Genomic DNA, 23,622 nt, shown 5'->3' on the forward strand with positions numbered 1-23,622 from the left:
CTGTATAAAATCCTTTTGCCTCTTTTTGGCTGAAGAAATGCTTCCAAACTTGGTAGAAAGCAATGGGAGCACCAGACTTTGCAGCCTAATATTCATGACTCTTGATGCCATGTTCTTTTAAGCAGTGTGTGGTGGGCTGTTGGGTAGCATTTTTTTTTTCCTGTTTTTTTTTTTCCCCCTTGATCAGATTATCTAACAGTTAATCTGTTTTGTTGGTGTGTTCCGGGAGGGGCTGAGTGACAGCAGCTCATTCAGGAACAGGCTCAGGGCAGGAGCGCTTAGGAGAGCAAGCTGTTGGAAGTGAACATTTTCCTTTTAGCGATTTGTGGGATTAAATTTCAGGCTGTTGTCTATGGAATTTGGCATTAACTGCCAACACATTCATCACATTAACTTTTCTCCTCAACTTCCCTTCTGGAAAAAACGAGGCATACTTTATCAGTACCAGACTCCCTTGACCAGCTTGTAATGCTGTGATTACTCTTTTTCATCAGTTTTTAATGCTGAACATAACCTAAGTAGTTAAATTCATGGTTCCCTCATTTTTCTGATGTGTGTGTGTCTTGTCTGAAACGAGCTGGAATTGAGAGCTATGCTACTTCTAAAGTCATTCCTTTTCCAATAAATGATTACTATTTCTCGGTGTGTATATCCATGCATTTGGAAGCTATATAGCAAGTCTGTCTGATCCTAACTTAGAGAAAAGGTGAATATAGGTCTTGTTTTGGCAACGTTTATCGCATTGGCTTTCTTTCAGTTAAGTCCATTGATCTGTAGATCTTGATGACTCCTGAGCAGCAGTTCATATGGTGCTTGATGTTTATATAATGTCTGAATTCTGAAGACTACTGTAGCTGTCTTTTTTTTAATTTCATGATATAAAGGGAGAGTAGGGAAGACCGAAGTCTCATTAGAGTGAGTGAATCTGTGCCTTATGCATGCTTCTCAGAGGCTTTGCTGCCTCTTAGCCATATTACTGCTGCAGCTGAAGAACACATCACAAGGGCACCCCGGTGCAGACCCCGACTGCATTAATAGATTAGCACAGCATATTTGTAGGGAGCGAATCCAGACTGCAGCTTCAGCTTTCAGAAAGCCTCTTCATAAGGGGAAAACAAATGATGTTAGCTAACACATAGCAACTGACAGGAGGTAAAAGCCTAATGAAATTAAAACAACAGGCAGGTCTTGCAGGTTGCAGCAAGTGCTGTGGGGAAGCTGAGAGATAATCAGAGCCTGACAGTAAGCATTAAAAGTATACCTTGCCTTTTTCAGAACTGCATTTAACTGTTGTCTCTCAGTTAAATGGTGGAAGACGGTCTTCTGACATCACAGAGATGAGATTTCAGCCAGCAGTGACAGGGCTGAAATAACGACTGTAGGGGAATAAGCCAGGGACTAGACAATCCTGCCAGAAAAATGGGAAATCTCAGTATGGAGTCCCATGGCCATAGTGTGTGTATTTTATTTGAGGATGCTGTGTTTACTTAGCCTTGAAGCAGCCAGTCTCATATACCGACCTTGCTCGTATTTAGGTATTTCTGCCCATGGAGTGTGTGAGATGCGTGATACCTGTCGCTATGGTGCTTCTGAAGGCAGTAGATGGAGAAATGCCAAGTGGTCTTTTGAAGATGCTGAGACCAGCTGTGGTTCTGGAGGGGATGGCTAATAGCTAGGAGGGTCACAACCAAGCCTGCTCTGCTTGTGGTCAAAGGTGGTGGTCCTCCATTTCCCGAGCACTCCATTTTTCCAAAGGAATGGGGCAGACAGTGGAATCTACAGCAGTCCAGATTCTTTTATCTTCTTTTCGTTTCCTGAGTTCACATTTTTTCCTTTATTTTTTTTTTCTCTAGTCTCTGTTCTTTACTTTTGCCCCAAACCTTGTTGTAAGTGTAGCCTTTTTGCCCTTCTTTGATTGTTGAAGTCAATCAGTGTGAGCTGGCATCCAGCATTTTGAGGGGTTCAATGTGGACAGCCGATTTCCACAATGCCATGCAGTCTCCGACCTCAGCCCTCATTCCCTCTGATTCAGCGAGCTGCTCTGAAAATTTGACAGAAACAGAGCACCTGCTTGGCCTTGTGCAGTTCAGACAGCAATTTTGTTTCATTTTGAAGCCCACTATCAGCCTACTTTGGCTCCAGATGCAGAACTACAAAAGCCTTCTTCTTACGGTTTTAGATTTTTGCCTTTTTTGGGTCTTGTTTCTTCAGCTCCTTCAAATTGGTCTTGTGTAACTTCAGAGAAGCCAGGAAGATTTTGCCAGCAGAGTGTTTGGCTAATACTGTGCACTAACAGAGCTATTTTGAAGATTAATCATCTCTATGTCATGAGTATGTAAATACTTATTTGCTTATATAACGGTTTCTTAAACTGGTGCCTTCCGACAGCTGCAGTTCAATTTTCCAACTGTTCCTTTAAAAAATGAAGAAAATAGAGGACAGCAAGTATAAAAACGTTCGTTTCTAATGTAAACAAGTTGCTTTTAGGGAATTACTCAATTAAGCAACAAGATGTGGAAAGCATTGTGCTAGGGACTAAAGATGTTAAGAATCAAGCATAATTGAAGACCGAATCTCCCAGGAACAGTTCACATAACATATATAAGCTATTGAGGATTTAATAAACAAGGAAATTGAAAAGGGCAGCATTAGCTGTAATCCAGGTGTCTTGTTATTGCATAGAGATATCTACAGCCAATTGAAGAACACACGATTTAATGCTGAAGTACATTTGAGTGAGAAATGAGACAAGGGAATTGATAATATCTCAGTGGTCAAGCACGTTAGAGTAATACCTCAGCCCTCTGTTCTTAAAACACAAGAAAACTTTATCAAACCTAGGAAATCTTATGGGATTCACTTTTCTGTTCTGGAGTAGTGATACGAGAATTTCAGAACGGAATCTCTTAACTCACTGCACTCCAGCTGAGTATTATGTATTAACAACTGCACGGCGCATCACCAATACGCAACTCGGTAACATGTGGCTTATTTTCAACCAGTACTGTGGACTCCCACATAAAAGTGATAGGAGAATTTCAGTTGGTTCTTCCCATGAGCTCTGAAAGCTTTGCAGTTCAATCAAAGCTCCAGTGTTAATCTGATGTCATTGATTCAGGGAAGCTGCTTTGCATTATTTGGCCCAAGCGTTACTTTTTATTTTTCCCCACAGCAAATCACAAATTGGAATAACCAGCCTTGCAAAAGCTACTAGATGCAGATTTGCAATGTGGCAGATGAACTGCTTTCTCTTTTTTGAAGGGTCCTTCTGCTCTGTAGCATTGATGGTAGCACCCCATCGGTGTTTATGTAGCAGCTGTCACTGACTTGCATCAGGCCACCGCTTCCAGTCATGGGTTCTGTATGGGTTCCAGTACAGGGCTCTGTATGTTTTGGAATAACTCTTCCTCCCAGTTTCTCTGGGGTTAGTTGGAAGTCAGCTTTGTTTGTCTTTTTGTGCTCTGTTTTGTACTAATCTGCCTGACGTGGGAGAGCTGATTTAAAAGCTGTCCGCAGTGTGTTCTCCTAGAAAGAAGTCTGAATGTGGAATGAAAATATAATGGACTGACAGATTTCAAACCTCTAGGTCAACAACTGAGATAATTGCCTAGTGACCTCCCTTCTGGATCCTTGACAAAGCCTGTCTTTAAAAAACATGCACTTCTGCTATGACCTCTGATAAAGGATAACAAAAAAAAGAAAGAAGAAAAACATATGCCACTTCTGGTCTTTCTCTCATTTCTTGTAAAAACAAACAAACAAAAAAATTGTGTTGCTGACTAGGGTGGTCATTCTTTCCAAAGGGCTTTCTGCAACAACTTTTTGTAAACTACTGTAAATTGATAAACAGCTTCGTGGTTAAGAATTGGTGTGCGGAGATCAAGGTCTCCATCTCCTGCAGGTTTTGGTTGGTCGTAGAATCATAGCATGGTTTGGGTTGTAAGGGAACCTTTTAGATTGCCTAGTTCCAACACCCCTGCTATAGGCAATGACACCTACCTCTAGACCAGGTTGCTCAAAGCTCCATCCAGCCTGGCCTTCTAAAAGTGTATGAATTGCTTTGGAGAGAATTAATCCTTTTTTTTTTTTTTCTTTTTTCCCAATTTATCTGAAGGTATAGCCTCTAATCTGAATAGGTCAGGTGAGGTCTATTTGTTGTTGAAGAAGAGAGCAAGGTGCCTGCAGAAGGTGAACGTTTCATCTTTTTAAGCTGCAAGAAGAACATAGTGATAGCTAGCTTGTTATCAGATGCACTGAGGTGAGGTTAATTCCATGATAAGGTTTAAAATCAGACACTCCTCTATTTCAGTAGGATCACAGTTGAGCACCTCTTTACTTCTGTTTCTGGGCATGGATTCATCCATCCTGAGGCATCCAACATTTAGAGTAGTAGATTTAACTTATCTATGTTCTTCTTGTCTTCTAAGATTTAAGCTGCCATATTCAGGTTTTGAGATAAAACTCACAAGCAACTGATCTGTGAAAGGGTTTCAGGTGAAATGCGTCGTTTCTATAGTTGTCTTTTCTGTTTTCTTTTTTTTTTTTTCTTTTTTTGCAAGTACATACCAGCTGAATATGAATATTTTTAGGAACTACAACGATGCCTGTAAGTGTGACAATGCAGTAGCTGAGAATCATGCAAAAATAGCATTGAAAGGGACCTTGAAAAGCCATTTAGGCCATCTCTCTGCATTTTTAAGGCAGGAGTGACTGTAACTGTTGCTCATACAGAATGCAAACTCGGGTTTGTTTTTTTTTTATTAAAGTGTATTCTTCCTCATCAGTGCCTTTTCTGTATTGACTTAAATGCTTCTCACAACACACTAGAACATTCAGAAGGCACGACTCTTACTGAGTTAGGTTCATGTTGTTTGCAAATGTGACAACTGTCTGAAACCATTGCTCCATATCCGTGGTCCTCCATCTTATGTTTTTAGTAACCTGACAGTGCTACATACAACAAAACGACTGTCCATCAGCAGGGGGGAGAGAAAGTCTGAAAAATTTACTTACAAATCTGAATTCTTTATCAATGTACTTCTTTATTATTTTGATCTTGTGTTAAAATAATGTTAAATAGTTGATTATCAAAATTCTGGGTTGGAGGAAACTTGAATTGAATTTGAGGTCTTTTTCTTCTTTCTATTCCAACCTCTGGGAGTGGCTGTCCAGGTTTTAATGTTTGGAGTGTATTTTTGGAGTAGATGCGTCTATACATGTTGACTGTTAATATGCCAGTCTCTGAGACTGTCAAACTCATCCTCTTCGGGAAATTTTTGTATGAATTGTAGTTTTGTGCAAAGAGCATTGCTTATTGACTAAATTCCTTTTAGAGCTTTGGTATTTCCCTCTTTTATTTCTGAGCTTCCTTCATTTGATAAATAACACTGAATTTGCTGAATTGCTGTCCTTGAATTGCTTCAAGACTGGGTGCACAGAAACAAAAAAAAAAAAAAAAAAGAAGTGAGGGGGAATTTAATCAAACTTGACATTAACATAAGGAAGGCATAAGTGTGAGGCACTGCCCTAAATACTAAGAGCTCCAAAACACTGATAAGAATTAGGTAACTGATGTGCTGCTTTAAAACCATCCTGAATGTGAGCAGAGCAGAATCAGAAATCTTGTAACAGTGTTCATGTCTCGTGATACAGAGATTTAAACTCTAAGCATGAAGACAGTTGCATTATTATTAAATGCGTACATAATACAGCCAGTTTTACATCACTGTATTCTCAGAATTACCATCCTTTGGTATCATGGTCTCTCAGGAAATAGTTTTCCCTTTCTGTGAGCACCTGATGCAGGTGCAGCTTTGGTGGAAGAAAACTGCATGCTCCTTGTCTGTTGCTGTATTTATGTCCTTGCTTGCAACCAGGTGACCATCAGTTCTGCCTGCTTTGCATTCACATTGTGCGTGTCAAAAGTCCCAGGCCCCTATTTTTGAGTCTTCTACGTTCAGTGTCAGAATAATGCTGAATTTTTTGCTAGGACCAGAGGATTACTGCAGAGCTTTGTTTTAGGTCAAGTACAGACAAAAGGTCTATGCTCTTTGAGAATCCTAGGTCTTTTCAAGTGTGACATGACATGTAGGCCTTGAATCTGTGTGATGGTGACTCTTCTCTTGAAACCAGACTGCTCCCTGGAAAGTAGATAGGGAGAATACAACAACTGCCTGATTAATGCAGAGCACCTCCCTGCAGAGCAGGTAATGCTGCTTTATTTCTTCATTTTGTTTTCAACCTTTCTATGAGTGTCTTAACAACACAGATGAATAAATATAATGCCATGAGAAATACACTAAAACTCTTGGCAAAAAGACTGCCTGAGATAAAACCACTGGCTGGTATTTTCCCTGAATGAGATGACTGTTAACTACCCTAATGTTGTAAGTAGCACTTTTTAGAAGCACAAGATTTTCCTTGCTTAATGTAGCATATATAAGCAGAAATATGCAGTTGTGTCTATATCCTGCATGGCCATTGTAATGTGCTCAGATAGCTCTCTCAACTTGGTTTGAACTGTACGTTTTCCTCAGTCTGCATTTCCAATGACAACACTTGAAAGGCTAGGAAGCACTCCACATTAGAATAAGAAAGATTAATTTCTCTGTATCATTCAATTGTGAAACATACATCTCTATAGGATTTGGTAATGGTGACATAAAAATAATGGCATCTGTGGAGAAAAATAGAGGTGTGATATCTGAAAAGCACATCAGATCTATAACTTTTTCCTTCTCATCATGCCTACGTGCATTTGACAGTGGAAAAAGGGTCCGTTGAGCAGAAGAGGAATATCTTTGTCTGTAAGAGGAACTGTTCTTCAATAATTAGAATTTCTTCTAAGTAACCCTGAGGGAATAGCATCCCTGAAATGAGCTTGTGGAGTTGTTTTAGCCAGGGTACATACCTGGCAGTGCCTCTGGCTGCTGTTTAAAATGGCATTTCATGAAGACTGAAGTTCTACTTTGCTGAAAATGACAAGCTGCAAAATGCTAGAAATGCTGTAGCACGTTAAGGAAAATCTTTCTCTTACACCTGCCAGGACATTTGGGGCCCTGTTCCCTTTCCCCAGGATGTCTGTAACTTCCATACATAATCGATAGGAACTGCTCATATCCTGTGCTAGGAAAATAAGTCCTGTAAGCCACTCTCTTAAAGCCTGTTGTCTAAAAGGCAGTGTATAAATAAAAATAGTCAGCTTTTTTTCACTAGTGGTATGTTCTTTCTTTCATTCGGTAGACCTGACACAATCAGCTTTACGTACTAAGGCTCTGATCCTCATCATTATAAACCAGTGAAAGATTTAACTTTGATTTCATTGTGGGAAGAACTGGATTTACGAAGAAGAGGTTAATGACTTCTGAATGGTAATACATACTTTCCCTGCTTGGCTTTAAGTTGGAAGGTGGGGTTTATAAGGCATTTGCTTTCCATATATTACGAGTATGCTTTTGAGATGTTTATATTGCTACCGCTGCAAGGTGTGCATTATAAAGATTTTTAAAAGAAGCTGTATATCCAAGCTCCACATAAATTTGGTAAGCATAAGTTTCTAATGCATAATTGTTTCTCTGTGTTGCATTAGAAAGCATTCATGCAACTTCTTCCACCTGAGATCAGGAGAGAAACATTCTGCCTCTATAGAAGCATAAATATTTTTTTCCAAAACATCAGACTTTTTACATACTATCAAGGATATATATTTTTTTTCCTGCTGTTAGAAGATCTGCATATTCCAAACATTTCCAGGCTTGATGTGTAGCTTTAGCTAAATCTGGGTGTATCTTGCCAAGCTTGAGGTTTGGTTACCACTGCCAATTATTCCTCAGTTCATACAGTTCATTGGTCAAGTTCAAGCCTGAAAAAACACTTCTGCTGTATTTCAGTTCTGGAAATTTTCCTCTTTTCCGTCTGTTTTTGTTTGTTTTGTTTCTTGCTTTGACTCAGGGTTTCTGCTCTGTGCTGGAGCTGGAACATCTCCGCATGAAAGACAGTACATTTTGTAGTGTGCTGCTTGTAGTACCTCGCAGGTCTTGTTCTCAGAGCCAAGGAAGCCCAGCTCTATGAGGAATTCTCTAGTGAGACTGCTCTGTTTGAATGGCAATGTCTGGTGATCTTGAACTTCCCATCTAACAGCCTCATTTCAGCACTCGGATTGCTCTAAGTCCCAAAGCACTCAGGGTTACAGTTCTGATACAGATACTGGCAACTGAACTGAATGCAAGTCCTTGCTGAAGAGTTAACTGGACATTTGTCCACTCAGTAATGTTCATGTTTTGTCAAACTTTGGACATGTTTGAAATTAAACCTGGTAAGTTTATCACCCTGAGGTTTTCAGGCTTTTGAGAAGCGCTGGCCCTGCTTGTGGCAGTGGGGTTGGAACTTGACGATCTTTGGAGTCCCTTCCAACCTGAGCCTCTCTATGATTCTATGATTTTATGAAGCTGGAGGGCGCATTTGAAAAATCATAAAGGCATGTTTAGGTTTTTTTAATCTTATCTGTTTCGGTGAATTTTTCTTGTACTAGCTGAATATGTAGTTCATCCCAAAGGACATGCTCAGTAAATAAATCAATCCATTCCCCCCTTTTTAATCACACTCACAGTTGAATTTTTATTTATTTATTTATGATTTGAAAAATTTACCGTAGGATTCCAGCCGTTGGTTCTACCTAAACCTTTTTTTCCAGATTGACAAAGCCTCTGTTACTAGCCATTATTTTCCGGGGACATGTACATACATAGAGATATGTTCGTGCGTAAATACAGTCAAGTCCTCTTCTGGTCCTGTTTTCAACAAACAGAGATCTGCATATGGGCCTCCCTGAGATGCTTTCCCTGCAGCTGTCAACAGTTGCGTTATTCTGATTTTACTTTCAGTGCCTCTGCTTCTGCTCACTATTTCCTGTTTATAAATCCCAGGCTCATACTTTTTTGCTATAAGGCTACCCTTGAACTCTGTCCCAGTGTGGTGCTTTTTCTTTTGCTTGGCTGTCCAGTCAGACTAACTGCTGCCCGGATTTGAGTCTCTTTCTTTTTTTTCTTTTTTTTTCTTTTTTTCCCCCTTCTCCTGTTGGTTTGCATAGCCTGGCTCCTGGTTCCTCGAAGCACCACCTTGCTCGTAGGAAAGTGCGGGGTCTGTGTATTGCCTCAGGGCCCAGACTCAGGTGAACTATGGCAGCTTTCCTCTGCAGCCAGTCTGCTTTGTTGTGCTGTTTCATATGAGAAACAGGCTGTATTGTGGTTTGTGGTTGGGCTGGGTTATCCTCAGGAGCATTACTAGGTATGTTTGGGGAGTTACACTAAGTGCAAGAAGTAACGTATCAGAAAACGTTCCTTATTTTGCAGTGCGAGTCATTAGCAGCAGGGTTGCATAGGGAATTGTGCTTTAGTGAAAACAGGCAGGGAGCTTGCAGACTTGAATGAGTGAGCTGGGAAAACAGATACAGCTCTGCTATTGAGTTTCTCTGTGACTTAAACAAGTTGCCCCTCTTTAAGCTGATGATATTTACTTACTGCATTACAGCTGCTGGAGAAGGCTACGGTGTTACTGCTGCAGGGAATAACATCCCACCTTTTGCTGGAATCAAACAATCATTTCTCTACAGAGTCAAATGCAGAAAAACAAATCTCTGGCACTAGGCAGCTCAGCTGAACTCACCAGTGTAGCTGAAGACTGGCATAGAGAGCTTGGCAGATGCAGTGGTACATGGGGAATTCGGCAGCTGCCAGATGTTCTGCTGTGGGGGGCAGGGCTCAGGCTGGTTGTTGAGTTAGACATCAGACACAGTTAAATCAGCCCTAGGTTGAACTACAGAGCTGGCAGTTGAATCAGTCAGGAGATTATTAACAACACCAATACAGCTTAGTTGGGTTGGGAAAAAACAACCAACCAAGCAACAACAACAAAGTAAATATATACATAGGTATCCAGGAATTTGTTGAAGCATATATCCCCCTTGCCATCAGTAGTTTTGGGTGACTTGTTCTGAATTTTGCTTTAGTTGTTCTCAGTTACATCCCTTTTTCTGTTATTCTTTTTTTGTCGCTTAAACCCAACCTCTTACTTGAATTATGCCTTTAGAAACCCCAATATCGTAGTTAAAAATTAAAGGTCTCATTTGCCAGACCTTCTCCCTGATCTGTGAAGAGTCTCGGGAATTTTTATTGTACTCTTGCATGCTTGGAAGTTGGTGTCCTTAAAAAGGGTTCTAAACTGCTTTGCCCCAGCATAGAGAATTTAACTTCATTGATTCAAAATCCAATTTTGTTTGAGCTTATGCCTGTTATAATGCAGGAAAGGCCTACGACTTAACATTTATCTTTTTTTTTTTTTTCCTTCTTACATTAGACATTTTAAGTGTTGTTTACCTAAGAGATTGTATGGACAGCTGGAGAAATGCAAAACTAGTGGTATTAGAGAGACTAATGAGATAAAAATTGATTTTGTGAGAAAGGATATGAGTTTTTTTCAAGCTGAATCATACATTTTTCCATGATTTTTGTCTTATTTTCATTAGTTTGATCTTTCTGATTTCAGTATATGAAACAGGTCCCTTATTGTAAGGGTCCTTTAACTCTTGCACCTGAAAAGGACAGCTCAAAGATTCTGCAGTCCCACCACTGTGAAGGTTTCCTTCACAAAGTTCTTGAGCAAACAAGAACTCTTCAGCAAAAACAAGACAGGCTTTATTATCCTTGTTTATATCTGATGTAAAGCAAAATAAGACACATCCCTCTCTATTTTGCGGTGTTTGCTTAATTCCTGAATTTGCAGACGTTTGTTTTTTGTTGGTTTTTTGTTGTTGTTTGTTTGGTTTTTTTTACAGCTTATAAACAGCCAGAGGTTAGGGATGTAACTGGGTGGGTCCAGTGGTTGGGTTGAATGACATGTTGAAGGAGGCAGCTGGCGTAGCCTTGCACGTTTTTCCTCCTTTCTTTCCTCTGCTCAGTGCCATTCAGTACACCCAAGGTGATTTCTTTCCCATTGTCTACAGACCTGGAAGACGTGCTGCTGGCATCTGCTGACATGGGGGACTTGCAGCTGGCACTTCTGAAGTCTCCTTCGAGGTACTAAGCACCTTGGGTCCCACCTCCCGTTTTATTCCAATTTAACCTAGCCAGTGTCTAGTGATGGTGCCACCCATGGCATCAGTGCAGGATCTTCCCACATGGTAACACTGAACTAACTCTCTGAGGGGTTTTTCAACTTCTGTTTGGTGTTCAGATCTGATGGGAGAGTTAAAAAATACACCAGTTGCCATTTCAGCAGTGCATTGTAGCTGGTGAGCTGGAAAGTGTCTAAGGCCACAGCAGCACAGGGAACTGCTAAGATTCAACAGAGCACAGCATAGGTAAAGAGGTTTGCCTTTATTAATGTGCAGCGGATGGCTCCTGGTGCCCTGCCTGTCCTGCTTCCCTCAACTTGCTCTCAAAAAAGGACACTTTGCAGGTCAGACATGTGGCTCTTACTGAGCCCCCAGGAGTGCACCTTTCTCCATCAGTTGGAAAGCAGTACATGGGAAGGTTACATGAACTGAGGAGACTTCAGCAGTTCTTCGTAGTTTTCTGAATATTTGGTATCACTGATTAAGAATGAACAAAAGCTAATTCTACATGAAAGTTAGACTGCTGCCTTTGTGGGAGGTACAAAGACTTGTGGCATCGATCATCCTTGTGATGCTAACGTGAGGTGACAAAGATGAAGGCTCAAGCTTGTGGCCGCGACTTACGCTGAGCATAATGACTAAAGACCTTTTCTTCAGTCTTCTTCTTTAAGATGGCAGCAACTAGAAAAAGTGCTGGCAAACATGCCACTGTTAATCAAACCTATCCATCCCCTATATGGAAAAGTATGTTCAAAGGTATGAAGAATGATTGAGCAAGACAGGACTCAAAGAAATGACTAAGGACTGCTATCATAGAGGTCTGCAAAACTCCCATAAAAATCCAGTGACGCTGAGGGATGTACAGCAATTTCTGGAGGCTTTGACAATGTGTCGACAGTACTTCCCCTCAAATTTAGCTTATTTCTCATTTCACTCTGCCTAAGTGTTCCTGGCCCTTTGCCTGAGATTCGGTTTGTTCGTCCTTTTGTTTCACATTTGCAGCTAGTCTCCACCACTTTCTTTCTATCACTACGTTTCCTTTCACTGTTCCTGTCAGTCGTTTCTACTCCCGTCCCCCCAGCACAGAGCAATACAGGTAACGGATGCTTTCACACTTCTGCCCAAGTTTTCTCTGAGTTAAGAAAGAGGAAATCCCCTGTAGCAATTCCAGAGAGTTTTAGGATTGCTGCTCTGAACCTGTTTCTCACCCAGCTGATTAGAGCTCACTTGCACTGGAATACGCCCAGCAGCATTGCTCAAAAGCACACTGAATCATTCGGTTTGGGGATTTTCTGTGTTGGATTAGTAGGCAAAGGAGTCTGAGGGCCTCTTTTAGGAAGTTATCTTTTTTCTGGAGAAAATCAGGTGTCCTGTAAAGCTACTTCAAGTGGCAGATTGATGGTGCAAGAGGAGGATGTGCATAGTTGCCCCTCTCCCAGCAGCAATGTTGCTATATCACCTTTTCTCCAAGCCACGGTGCCTGGTCATTGGTTCAGTGTGAAAATCAGGCTGAGAAGGTCATGGGAAAGCTACAGCGCTCTTGAGCTGTCCCTGCTTGCTTATTTGGATACCAAGGAGGATGACCTTCAGCCAGAGCTCTGGTTTAATCAGCTGCACCCAGATACTGCAGTGAGAGGTGGAGAAGGTATCAGAGGGCTGCAAGACTCTGGGAGCCTTTGAAATGCCTGGACTTCTGCTGGGAATTGATGCTGTCCCAGACGTAGGACCAGTGATGAGAACCAGTGATTAAAAAAAACCTCTCCTGGTCCCCATCTAATTTCTATAATTAACAGTTTTCAGCTCGAATTGCAGATGAAACCTCATGGTCTTGAAAGATATTTCCAGCTGTGCTAGAAGTGCTTGAAACATGGTTTTAGAACTTGGGGGCTTCAGCTGAAATTAGATTTTTTACATGTTTCTCCCTGTTCCTCTCTCCATCTCTTTCTCTTTTCCTCGTTTTCATTCTTTGGAAAGTTCCTCATAATATTTTACTCACCACGTTTGAATGCTATTTATTTTGCATATGGCACTAGTATTTTTTTTAACATCTGATTTCATGAGTAAACAAGCAGGAGTTGTTGCAACACCAAAAGCTCACTGCTGCTGTCTCTAAATGTAGATGAAAAGCTGTTGATTAATGTGCGTGGTAATGACTATATTTCTTTTCTGTGTATAGTCTCATGGTTATTTCCCAATTTCCTATGTGTTTTCAATGCTCTTTGCTCGCAAACTTTACAAAACACAAACAGAACTGAACTCTATTAGCAGGACATAATTCATATAGGTTAATCAATTATGCAAACAGCAGCTCCTGTTACTTCCAGCACCGTTTATTTGCTTCCCCTGTTTTTATCTCTGATTACTCTACAGCTCTTTGTGTACCTGCATTTCATACGTGTTCGGGTCTTGTCAAGGCATGGGGCTCAAGTTTGCAAGGAGGAATTCCAGGTGTGTACTGCAGCTGGCTGTGGGCTGACTGTGCATTTGCAGCGGGAAGCCGTGCTTTGTGTTGGCTTTCACTGCTCCCAGCTGCTGGCACATCCCTGGGTAGTACATTGTGGGAGGTGCTGCAAACCTCCCCTTATCGTTTCAGTGTTACCTACTGACCTCATTTTTCTCTTCCATTCAGTGCAGATGTCCCAATTACCCCAGGTACAGACGTACCTGAGAAGGGATTTGTAGTTAGAAGGGAGGAGGGCTTAATGCAAGGTGCTGTGACAAGCTGTGTGCATGTCCTCATGCAGGACGATCTGCCAGGAGGAGAGGGCAGCTGGGGCAGACACAGGGCTGTGCTGAGCCCTGGGAGAATATGAGCAGCCCCAGCCATTCTGCTGATTCATCTTTCCTTCGCAGAGGCTGGGATTTAGATGCCGTGCACTTATCTTCAGTGACCCTTTGTAAAGTCATTCAACACGTTTGCTTGAGCTTCCCCATTTGTAAATGAAAATGTGTTTATACTGCTCTAGCAGCGCCAGGCACTGGAACTGGCTTGTGTTTGGACTGCACTCTATCGCAGCTACTTCAGATGCTATTTAAGACATATTTTCTTTTGGCATAATTCCACTACAGATAGCGAGGCGGCTTCTGCTTAGGTAGTGGGTGTGTGTTGCCCCAGCCCCGAGAAGGTTATCGCTATGGCATGTTTTGCTATGAGTTGGAGCCTAAGGCTATCCTAGCTGTAAGACCTGCCTGAAGGATTCTCTCTGGTCACCTTGTACATGAAAAAAATGCAAAGGCAGGTTCAAGAACAGAGAACTTAGAGCAAGTGGCACATGTCATCAAATCTTGTTTAGATAACAAAGGGAATTTCCAGAGATGTCTTCAGAACAAATGATTGGGGATTATAGTTAAGCACTTCCTTGGCTATGATAAGAAAACCTTAAAGCTTGTGCCTTGGTTTGGGCTGGGGTCTGGGGAAAACTCTCAGAGAACCACCCTTCTTTTTCCTGTAATTAAATGTGAATAAATAACAACACGCTGTTTCATTAGTGTTGGTTAGTTCAGCAGACTGATGAGCTGACTCTATGGGAAGGAAGCCCAGGACAAATGCAGCTATCATGCCGAGCTGGATTTTGTAAGTTTTATAGCTGTTTACTTCTTTTTCCTTTGCTGCAGTTTCTGCATAAAATTAGAGGAAGTCAATACATTCTGAGCTCTTACAGCCTTGACAAGATCAGAGCTGATTACAAAAACATGAACAGAAATTTCTTTCTCCCTCAACTGTAATAAAAAGTGGCCGAGACTGCGTTTTGCTGAGAAGATCACAGCCAGAAGCATCTTTCCTCTCCTGGTTTCAGCATCAGAAGAAATGAACCGAGAATATCTCAGCTGGAGGTTATTGTTGTTCACCTCAGGACCAAAGAAAAAACTTCAGTATCAGTTATTTAAATACTGCAGCCACTCATTAACATCAGTAGGGTTTTTTCTTTAACTGTCCTATTAGATATCTGTACTTCTGCAGAGAGAAATGATTTGTGACAGTAAGATTGTCTGAGGAAAAAAAAAATAAGTGTTTGCGTGGAAGAGTTTCCTTCTTTTATAATACGGAAAAGGAATGGCGATGGGGAAAAGGTGTCACTCCTCTTTCCAGCAGATGCTGCACTTGCCTTTTAAGGAGACCTTATTTACAGCTCAGTGTTTTGGAAGATGGGCAAAGGACCAAGGAGGGCCTTAGGAGTGCCAAGAATAAGGGGGAAATGAAGCAGAGGGTAAGTTGAAGAAAATATCACTCTGCAAGATATAGGAAAGAGATATAGGAAAGCAAAGAGATATAGGAAAAAAAGCAAAATATAGGAAAGCAAAGCGGAAACGGGGATGGGAGGAGATGAAAAAACCCACGTCATTGCAAAGCAAGGACTCTGGGATAATAAGGAAAAGAGCATACTATGAAAACTCACGTGCCTATGCACCCTGCTACCCATCGAGATGGAGTTACGCGCTGCCACACTGTCCTTGTTTCTGGCCTTCCTCTGTGTGTTTTTCTCCTCTGGCTGTGCTCCCTAGGATGGGCTTGGCTCTGCATTGTAGCAGCAGTGAGGACACAGGGCTATGCTCCTGCCCTCCTTTCCTGGCAGGCAGCAAGCAATGGGTGAAGTTTCATGCATCCTACCCTGCTCTGCAGCCTGCTCTCATTGCCAGGTGAGAGCCTCTGCACCTAGAACACACCCCTTCCCCTGGCTCTGACCTTACCTGGGTTTTGGGTACGAGAGGCACCAACTATCTCAGCCCAAGCCCTTCTGTTGTCTATTGTAAGCCACAGAAGCAGGTGCGCCTTCCCCACTGCTGTGTGATGAGGCCTCTTGGCTTCGTTAGAGCTCTGACTTTGCCCCTGTAGTTTTGCTGTCAAAACCTCACTTAATTTTACTTCTGTCCTGAGCAGATGCAGATATCAGTGCCCAGTTAACATAAAAGCAAGTCTGCCACTTAAGACCAAAGGTCTGTCTAACCTGTGGGCCAATGTGTGGTAACAAAAATAAATAGAAAACCAGTGCAACAAAAGCAGTTGGGGGACAAAAACCTAACTGGGGAGTTAATATGGGAATTTTAATGAATTAAAATTAATAATAAAAAATTCAAATGGAAAAATAATATAAGCAGGGTGAGTGTTGAGTCCTGCTTTCCCACCCTCTATTGATTGGTGGTTCTTGGGTATCTTCTGTTATTTGGTAGCTTTCTGTTTTGCAGCACAAAGGGCCTGCTTTTAACCTCTTGTTTTTTTTCATGCGAAAAAAACATTTTATTCAGAGGTGGCTAGGTGACTTTTTTCTTTAAGAGTTTTTGGTGAGGAGCCTTACTGAATAACCTTGAAGCACCTATATTTGCCTATAACTGTTGTGAAACCTCATTAGAAATTGGTGGACTAGAGAAGTCCTCTGGCACAAAGATAGTTCTATGCAAGAGGTTGTAGATCTCAATCTGTGGTCATTTCACCTAAGATATATATTAACTCTGTATTACTGTTACTTACTTTATGTTGCTCTTTGCCAGTTTTTGCCTCTAGTCTCGTTTACTGACGCTTCAATTTGAGACCTGTGCTGCGAATACCCCAAAAAGGAGAGTTTCTGCACGATGTTATGATTTTACTCAGATAATTCTTCACAGTTGGTGTATGTAAAATTCCAAGACTTCATTTAAGTGATATTTACATTGCTACTTTTCTGAAATAGTTGAAACTCAGAAAAAAGTTTGCCTAAAATATTGCTTTGATTTCCCAAAGTAATTTTTGATCTCGCAAAAATGTAATTTAAGCCTATGCTTACAGCTAAAGGGAAAAGAAAATAATCTTAAAAGATAAGCTGATATGCTGGTCGATTTATAATTCTGTCATAAAGAACAGATCTGAGATTCAGCTCTCATCAGGTGATCTGTAAGATGTTTCTCTTGCTGCAACTGTGAAATATTAGAACGATTTATACAGCATTAACATTCAGTTGAAATACCATCTGATTAACATATATACTATTTCCCACGTAATTTCATTGTAAAGGAACCAAACAAAATAGTAAGCAGTAGTATTTTCAGAGAGAACAAAGTCTGTAGCAAAAGCTCCTATCTTGTGAATAGCCCAGCACAGCAGTCTTGGTTAGACAGTCTTGGACAATGACAGGTATGGCATCATCAGCGTGAATTGCTTTTCTTCCTCTTTGATAGTTACTTCCCAGCTGAGCTACCATTCTAGAGAGAAAAAAAAAACAATATATCCTAAAGTCCGTGCTTTGCTCCAAATTTGCTTTAAACACATAATCTGGATTGCATTGTGAAATCCATTTGCACAGATGCAGGCAGCAGCAGGGGTGTAACGGCAGAGCAGCCACATGAGTGGCAGCACAGCCAGTGCTTGTGCAGGGCCCAGGCTGCTGAGTTTGTTGGAAGCACAACTGCTGAATTGGCTTTTGCTGCGAGGGGAATCCAGAACACTATGATCTGAGCTGGGCTCTTGCAGGCTGTCAAATTGTTTAGATCTGCATTTGTTTCACTGGCTCATAATAGGTAGTAGTTACTGAAATAGATTCCTAATGACGAAACTGTTTCTTGAAGGTGTAAAGGAAGAACTGCTTAGGCTCTTGCACCATTCTGTGGGGTGTCTTTTCCTTGACTCCCAACACAGACCAGGTTATGAGCAATGTTGCATTAAGGCAATTTCTGAACTCTAAGATTATATCTGAGTTTTCTGTTACAGAATCTGTGGAGGGAAATAGTTCAGTAGCTGATTTTGATGTGCAACTTAGGAGAAATCCGTATTGACATTTTGATAGGACATCTTGGAGAAGAGCTATATACCTCCCAAATTAGAATTCTATTCAAGTAATTCGTTTAATTATTTCTCTGACTTCTGGCAGTTGCCAAGCATGAAGTAAATCTTCTAAGATGTATCAGAAACATACCACTTGTCAGAGCCTCAGTCAGAAACTGGCAAAGCAGTAAAGAAGCAGCCCCCCACTGCTGGACCTGCTTGTTAATTAAGGGAACAGAGGACCATTTTCGATGTAATTCCCCAGCTCCCAAAGCAGAATCAAGAAACATCATAGGGTTGTCGCCAAAGCCTGTTTACAAGGTGGAAAATGTTACATACATCTTCTTCTCATAAAATCTCTTCATTAATTGAGTTGTAAGGGCTACAAAAGCCATCGGTTATAGAACCTAAGTCTTTGTTTGCCTGTGTCGCCACGGGACAGACTGTTACACTTGAAGAAGTTTGCAACTTGGTGTGGAAAACATCCCAGCTGAAATGTAGCTCACAGCCAAGTGCTGTGGGGAGGAGGAAGGTTTGGAGAGGCTCTCCCAGGTATTTTTCTTAAGTGCGTATCTCACCACTGAAAACGTTCTCTGACGTTATTGCTGCTTTGCTGAGCATCACCTCATGCAGGAGGCAGAGGAGAGCTGAAGCTCACTGCAGGCTCTTTACATCCACCTCCCTCCCTCCACAGTTCCTCCAGTCCTTGGACAGTGGCAAAATGTTACTCCTTTTCCTGCAGGCTGGGGTGAGGGAGAGTTCAGGATGACCCATGCAGGATGGAACACTGCCTGGGTGATTCAGAATTATTTCCAGAACAACTCTTTTTAAGTGAACAAAGCAGACGCAGCTTGGTTAGACTGTTCTGCCTCTGATGGATTAGCCACAGGGTTACCCTGTGACTGGGAGCCAAGCTGAGCCTGTACAGAGTGTTGCAGTATTGCCCCTCTGGAGCCCGCAAAGCTTGGCCCTATTGGCAGAGCTACATAATAGCAGAGAATGCAGAGCGCAGAAGCTGAATCACTGCCTGTGGATCAGCAGCGTGTGTTCTCCACTCAGAAATACTTGGTGAGGTAAATATTCTTCAGCAAACTGAAGGGAGTTGAAACATCACGAATGCCTGCAAGTTCTACCTTGCTTGCTTTGTTACTGGCATATAAGGAGAGAACGTTGATGTGTTAAGTGTTTCCTAAGCTGAAGAAGAAGAAAATCCATTCACTGCAGCCTGAATACCTCTGATTTATGAATCTCTGATTCATCCTGACAGCTATTTAAAAAATCATGTCAAAGTCTGCATTAATCTTGGCCAGAAAAAGAAAAGAAATGTGTTAGGTAACAAGAGTGCCACAAAGTGCAGTTGCCATTGTGGATGTAATGAAAGGCATTGTTAGCATCTAACTCACAAGAGAAGCATCAGTACATATTGCCAGATAGTTTTTCTGAAGTCTGTTGAACAAGTGTGTACTTGAGCATAGAAATCATCTCTGTGATTGATGTTTCCTTACATTATTTCTCTTCTAGAATATGTATAGTTTTCCTATATATATGAGCTTCCCACATGCCATTAGATGCTGAAACACTGATAATATTGTGATATGTGGGAGGAAGGGAAAATAAACGCTTGGCAATTGTTGTTTTTTCCCAATATTAGATGTATTTGAGATTAAAAAAAAATAATGGCTTGATTGACCAAATAGCCCTTTCCATAAGGCCTTGGAGAAATTATCATGAACTTAATGAAGTGCTAAAAAGAATCTTCCTGCTTATTATTTGTTGCTGATATGTTTTGTTGGATATTTTTTCCAAGAATGCTGCATTACAAGCTGTAGTGTTTTCCAAGAAAATAACCAGATAGCTTACAATTTGAATATATTGTTTGAACAGATAAAAGCAGCCGCCTGCCTCTTGCAAATAGCTGTCTTCTGACTTGGCATTTCTGAACACAGCTTTGTTTAGCATACGTCCATGGCAATATATAGTTAGTATTTTGTTTTGTAAAGTGAAAGGCCGTAGGCCAGAGGTGGCAGTAGATCATCCTAGCAATGAGATGGAAGGACGAGGAAGAGAAGGTATGTGTGTGGTTCCACTCTTATCAATGGAGCATCACTTCATGATGCTTCCATAGCAAATCCAAGACTGGAAGCTGCACTGTAGTTTGATCAGCAAGGGCAGGTGCTGAAGAGCGGGAATGAGGTCAGATTTATCCAGGAGACCAGAATTTTTGTCTGTCTTTGCAATTAAAGAAAGAAGGTAGGACGTTACCGTGAAATCCTTGTTATTATAGGTATATTAATCCCATTATTAATTGAATATGATTCTTAATGTGCAGTGTGTCATGTATAGCCATTGTCCATCACATATGTTTCTACAGAAACACACTGAGCTCTGTTGAGTTAAGCAGACATAGTAAAGATGTTAAAGCATGTTTTAAGAGACATTTGAGGTTAAGGATAATCTTAGCAGTTAAGGTGCTACCTGTATTTTCTTACTGAAAATATTTGCATCTGTTCCTCCCATTAGCATGGACTTTCAGGTAATGTCTTCCACACCACATCCTACATCACAGTGCAGATGATGTTAGATGGCTGTTTGGACAAGCGAGGAGGTCAGAACGGTGGCTTTTGAGAGAAATTGATGAAATTAATTTCAGTTTTTTCAACTGTGGAGTTTTTTTTGTTGTTGTTTTGTTTTTGCTGTGGGTACTCTGTGGCTGTTTGTGAGGTTGCAGGTTGCTGCTTTGGTAGGCAATCTTTTGCCACGTCTACGAGTGTCCCACAGTAGGTGGCTTTTTGTCTTCCTTCCTTCCACCGTCAAAATACAGATAACGATGGAGTTTACAGCATGCCAGCTGATCTCCTGGGATTTCAGCTGAAATGCCAAAGCACTCACCTCCACTTCATCTCTCTGACTTCAACCCTTTCTTTCAAGTTTGTACCTTCCTTTCTAAATTCCAGTTCATGATCAGTGTAGATGTTATTGTATCTGGCGTGTTTCTGTGTTCAAGTACATCTTGTTGGTACTTAGCTATTTAGTATAATGCCGGATTTGACCATTGCAAAATATAGCTCAGTTGTGTACACTTGTTTAATGAAGGGAAAGAAAAATATGCCTAATATTAACCATAAAGGAGTTCTTTTAATCCAAAGAGCTAGAAGAGCTTCTAACAAGCTGCCTCATCCCAGTCAATTTCACTTTTTCATTTGTTGTGTATGTAGGGCATGTAAAAGAAAGTAAAACAATTTCAGCAGCGTGTAACACAAATAAAACAAAACCAGCACTGCGCATAAAGGAAAAATGATGCAGAGTCATGAAAGGGCCTAATTTCACAGAGCTGTGGCTTCAGATGGCTGACAGGATAGTAGGAAGACGCTACTCCATTCTAGTAATGGAAGCCCCTTTGCTACATTGGTTGTGCTGACGCATGCCCTTATGGAGTGTGTGCTGTAAACTATGTCAGGGGCTGAGCTGGCCTACGGTAACATTTTTCAGGAAATAAAATGGTGTGCTGACTCTGAGTATGGCTTCTAAACACCTGGGTGAGCTCAGGCTGTAGAGTGCCTTGGTGGCATAGGGCAGTTATGTGTGGAGATCCTGTTGTCCCCACAGCTCTCTCCCATCCCTGGCCTGGAGCAAAAAGAACAACGCTTTGATGCGTTCACCCTCCAGCCTTGTAGGAATCAGTGACTGGAAGCACCTCTGGTATTAGTGGAAACTTGGAGGGGCTTTGTGGCTGTGCAAAATGGGCGATGAAAAGTGCATAGAGTGTTGGAGGGAATTACGCTAGCTCCAACAGATCTCTCTTGCTGTGGTGGTTACAGCACTATTCTGCTGGATAAGCCTCAGCAGAATAGGATGCCTGTGTTTGTCAAGCCATGAAACCTGTTTTATGTATCTCACAGATCAGCTTTATAGGAACAAACTGTGTAACTGGTTCTGGTTGAAAACTTCACCGCATCCACCCAGCTTACCTCCTGATGAAAATCAGGATGAGAAAGAGGAGCTTTTTTTTGGTAATATTTTTGCTTTATTGCCTTACCACACATTGTATTCAGCTGTTCCAATGAACATTTCTTTTCTCTCTCCTCTTTGACAGGCCTCGATGATGTTGTAGCAATAATGATTCCTGAACCCAAAGGAAAAGAGATAGTGAGCCTCCTGGAGAGGAACATCACTGTGATGATGTATATAACTATTGGGACACGAAACCTGCAGAAGTACGTCAGCCGGACCTCCGTGGTGTTTGTCTCCATCTCCTTCATTGTGCTGATGATCATCTCGCTGGCATGGCTGGTCTTCTATTACATCCAGCGATTCCGCTACGCAAATGCCAGGGACAGGAATCAGGTGAGTTAGTGGTGCTAAGGGTCTTGGTTTCCAAAAAAAAAATCTCCGTGGGATTCAATTTTAAATAAGCTTGAAGTAAAATTTGAGGAAAATAAATGTCTGGTTCAGAAAAAACAACAAACACAACATCTAATAATGAGTAGTGAAAAGAATGAGGGTGTAAAAATGTCTGTATGGGGAAAGTCAAGAATTCTGTCAGTAGAGATGGGATTAAGGAAAACGAATATAATGTATGTATGATGTGGGATTTTTTTTTCTGTGCAAAACACACATGAAACGGACAGAAAGAATGATTATGTGTGTTAGTGAAAAGATTAGTTTGTTACATATAGCCAAGGGATGGAGGAATGAATACAAATAAAAACCCTTATGATCAAAATGGTAACTAAAATGTAATGAGGAATGTGGAAGTACATATGAGAAATAAGGCTTCACAACATGTGAGGAGATTAAAAAGAAGTGTTTTCATTTTCATGCTTCTTCAGAAGGGCCTTTAAAGGAAAAAACATTCCTGTTCATTTGACAGTGATCACTGAGCATGTAAGTGGTGTAGTGATAGCCACCCATATTATTAAACCTTTGGTTTTGGCATTTTGTCCAGCCGCTCCCGGAAAGAAACACAAAACCTATAGAGCTGGAGAGAAGCCAGCAGCGTTGTGGAGGAATGGGTGATAGGTCCTGAGGTCCTCAGGTTTATAAAGCACCCTTTTATAATCTTTATAGTAGCTCAGCAACGACTATTAGTAGTGATATTGATGATAAATTTCATCTTTTCTTGACTGGATCCAACTTAGGTTGGCATCAGCAGAACTGTGAAAATGAAACCTGTACGTTTCATTTTAACGGTGCAGTAGGAAATGTTATCAATGCTGAAATCCAAGGAGATGACCGTTTTACTGCAGGAAAAATAATGCTCTGTGATTCAGAGATGGTTTTGGACCCTTGATAAACTCCTGTTCCAGCAGGAGGAAGACTGCTTTGCCTGCTCTGCTGAAAAAATAAACTGGGATTGTTTACAATTGTTTTGTAGAAGAAAATAGTGCTGCATTCAACATAAACTTCACATATAGGGTTCCCTCACCACTCCCACTGAAACTCAGGCATCCTCAGAGATAGAGAGCTCTGCTCTGTATTTACAGACAGAAAGAATATATTTTACTTTTAAACATAGATCATGAAATTCTGAATAGTAAAAATGAGACTATCCCAGCTGGAATGTGAGCATCACTGGCAGCAGAATCACTATGGCTGTAGCTGCTGTGGTAGTTTTCAGATGCTTTGGCTGCTGAAGCACATGTGTGCCTGATTTCTGCATGTGAATATCCTGAGTGTGCCTACAATCAAGCAATTATACGGGCAGATTAGCAGTGTAAATAGACATACATAAACATGAAACCCAGCAAAATAAGAAGCACCCTTCAGGTTATACATCGTA

At 41.2% G+C, this 23,622-nt stretch overlaps 1 protein-coding gene across 1 annotated transcript in view; it reads left to right on the forward strand.

Annotated features, from left to right (window-relative positions):
- Positions 1–23,622, forward strand: part of RNF150 (ring finger protein 150) — a 119,726-nt gene that overhangs the window by 45,694 nt on the left and 50,410 nt on the right. The window contains exon 2 of the mRNA XM_042829841.1: positions 21,937–22,187. Within this exon, the coding sequence (XP_042685775.1) occupies positions 21,937–22,187 (251 nt within the window). The remainder of the gene's footprint in view (positions 1–21,936; positions 22,188–23,622) is intronic.

Source organism: Centrocercus urophasianus, unplaced genomic scaffold (assembly GCF_019232065.1).
Source record: "Centrocercus urophasianus isolate 14NV4802_14NV808 unplaced genomic scaffold, USGS_Curo_1.0 seq_32, whole genome shotgun sequence".
NCBI classification, from domain to species: Eukaryota; Metazoa; Chordata; class Aves; order Galliformes; family Phasianidae; genus Centrocercus; species Centrocercus urophasianus.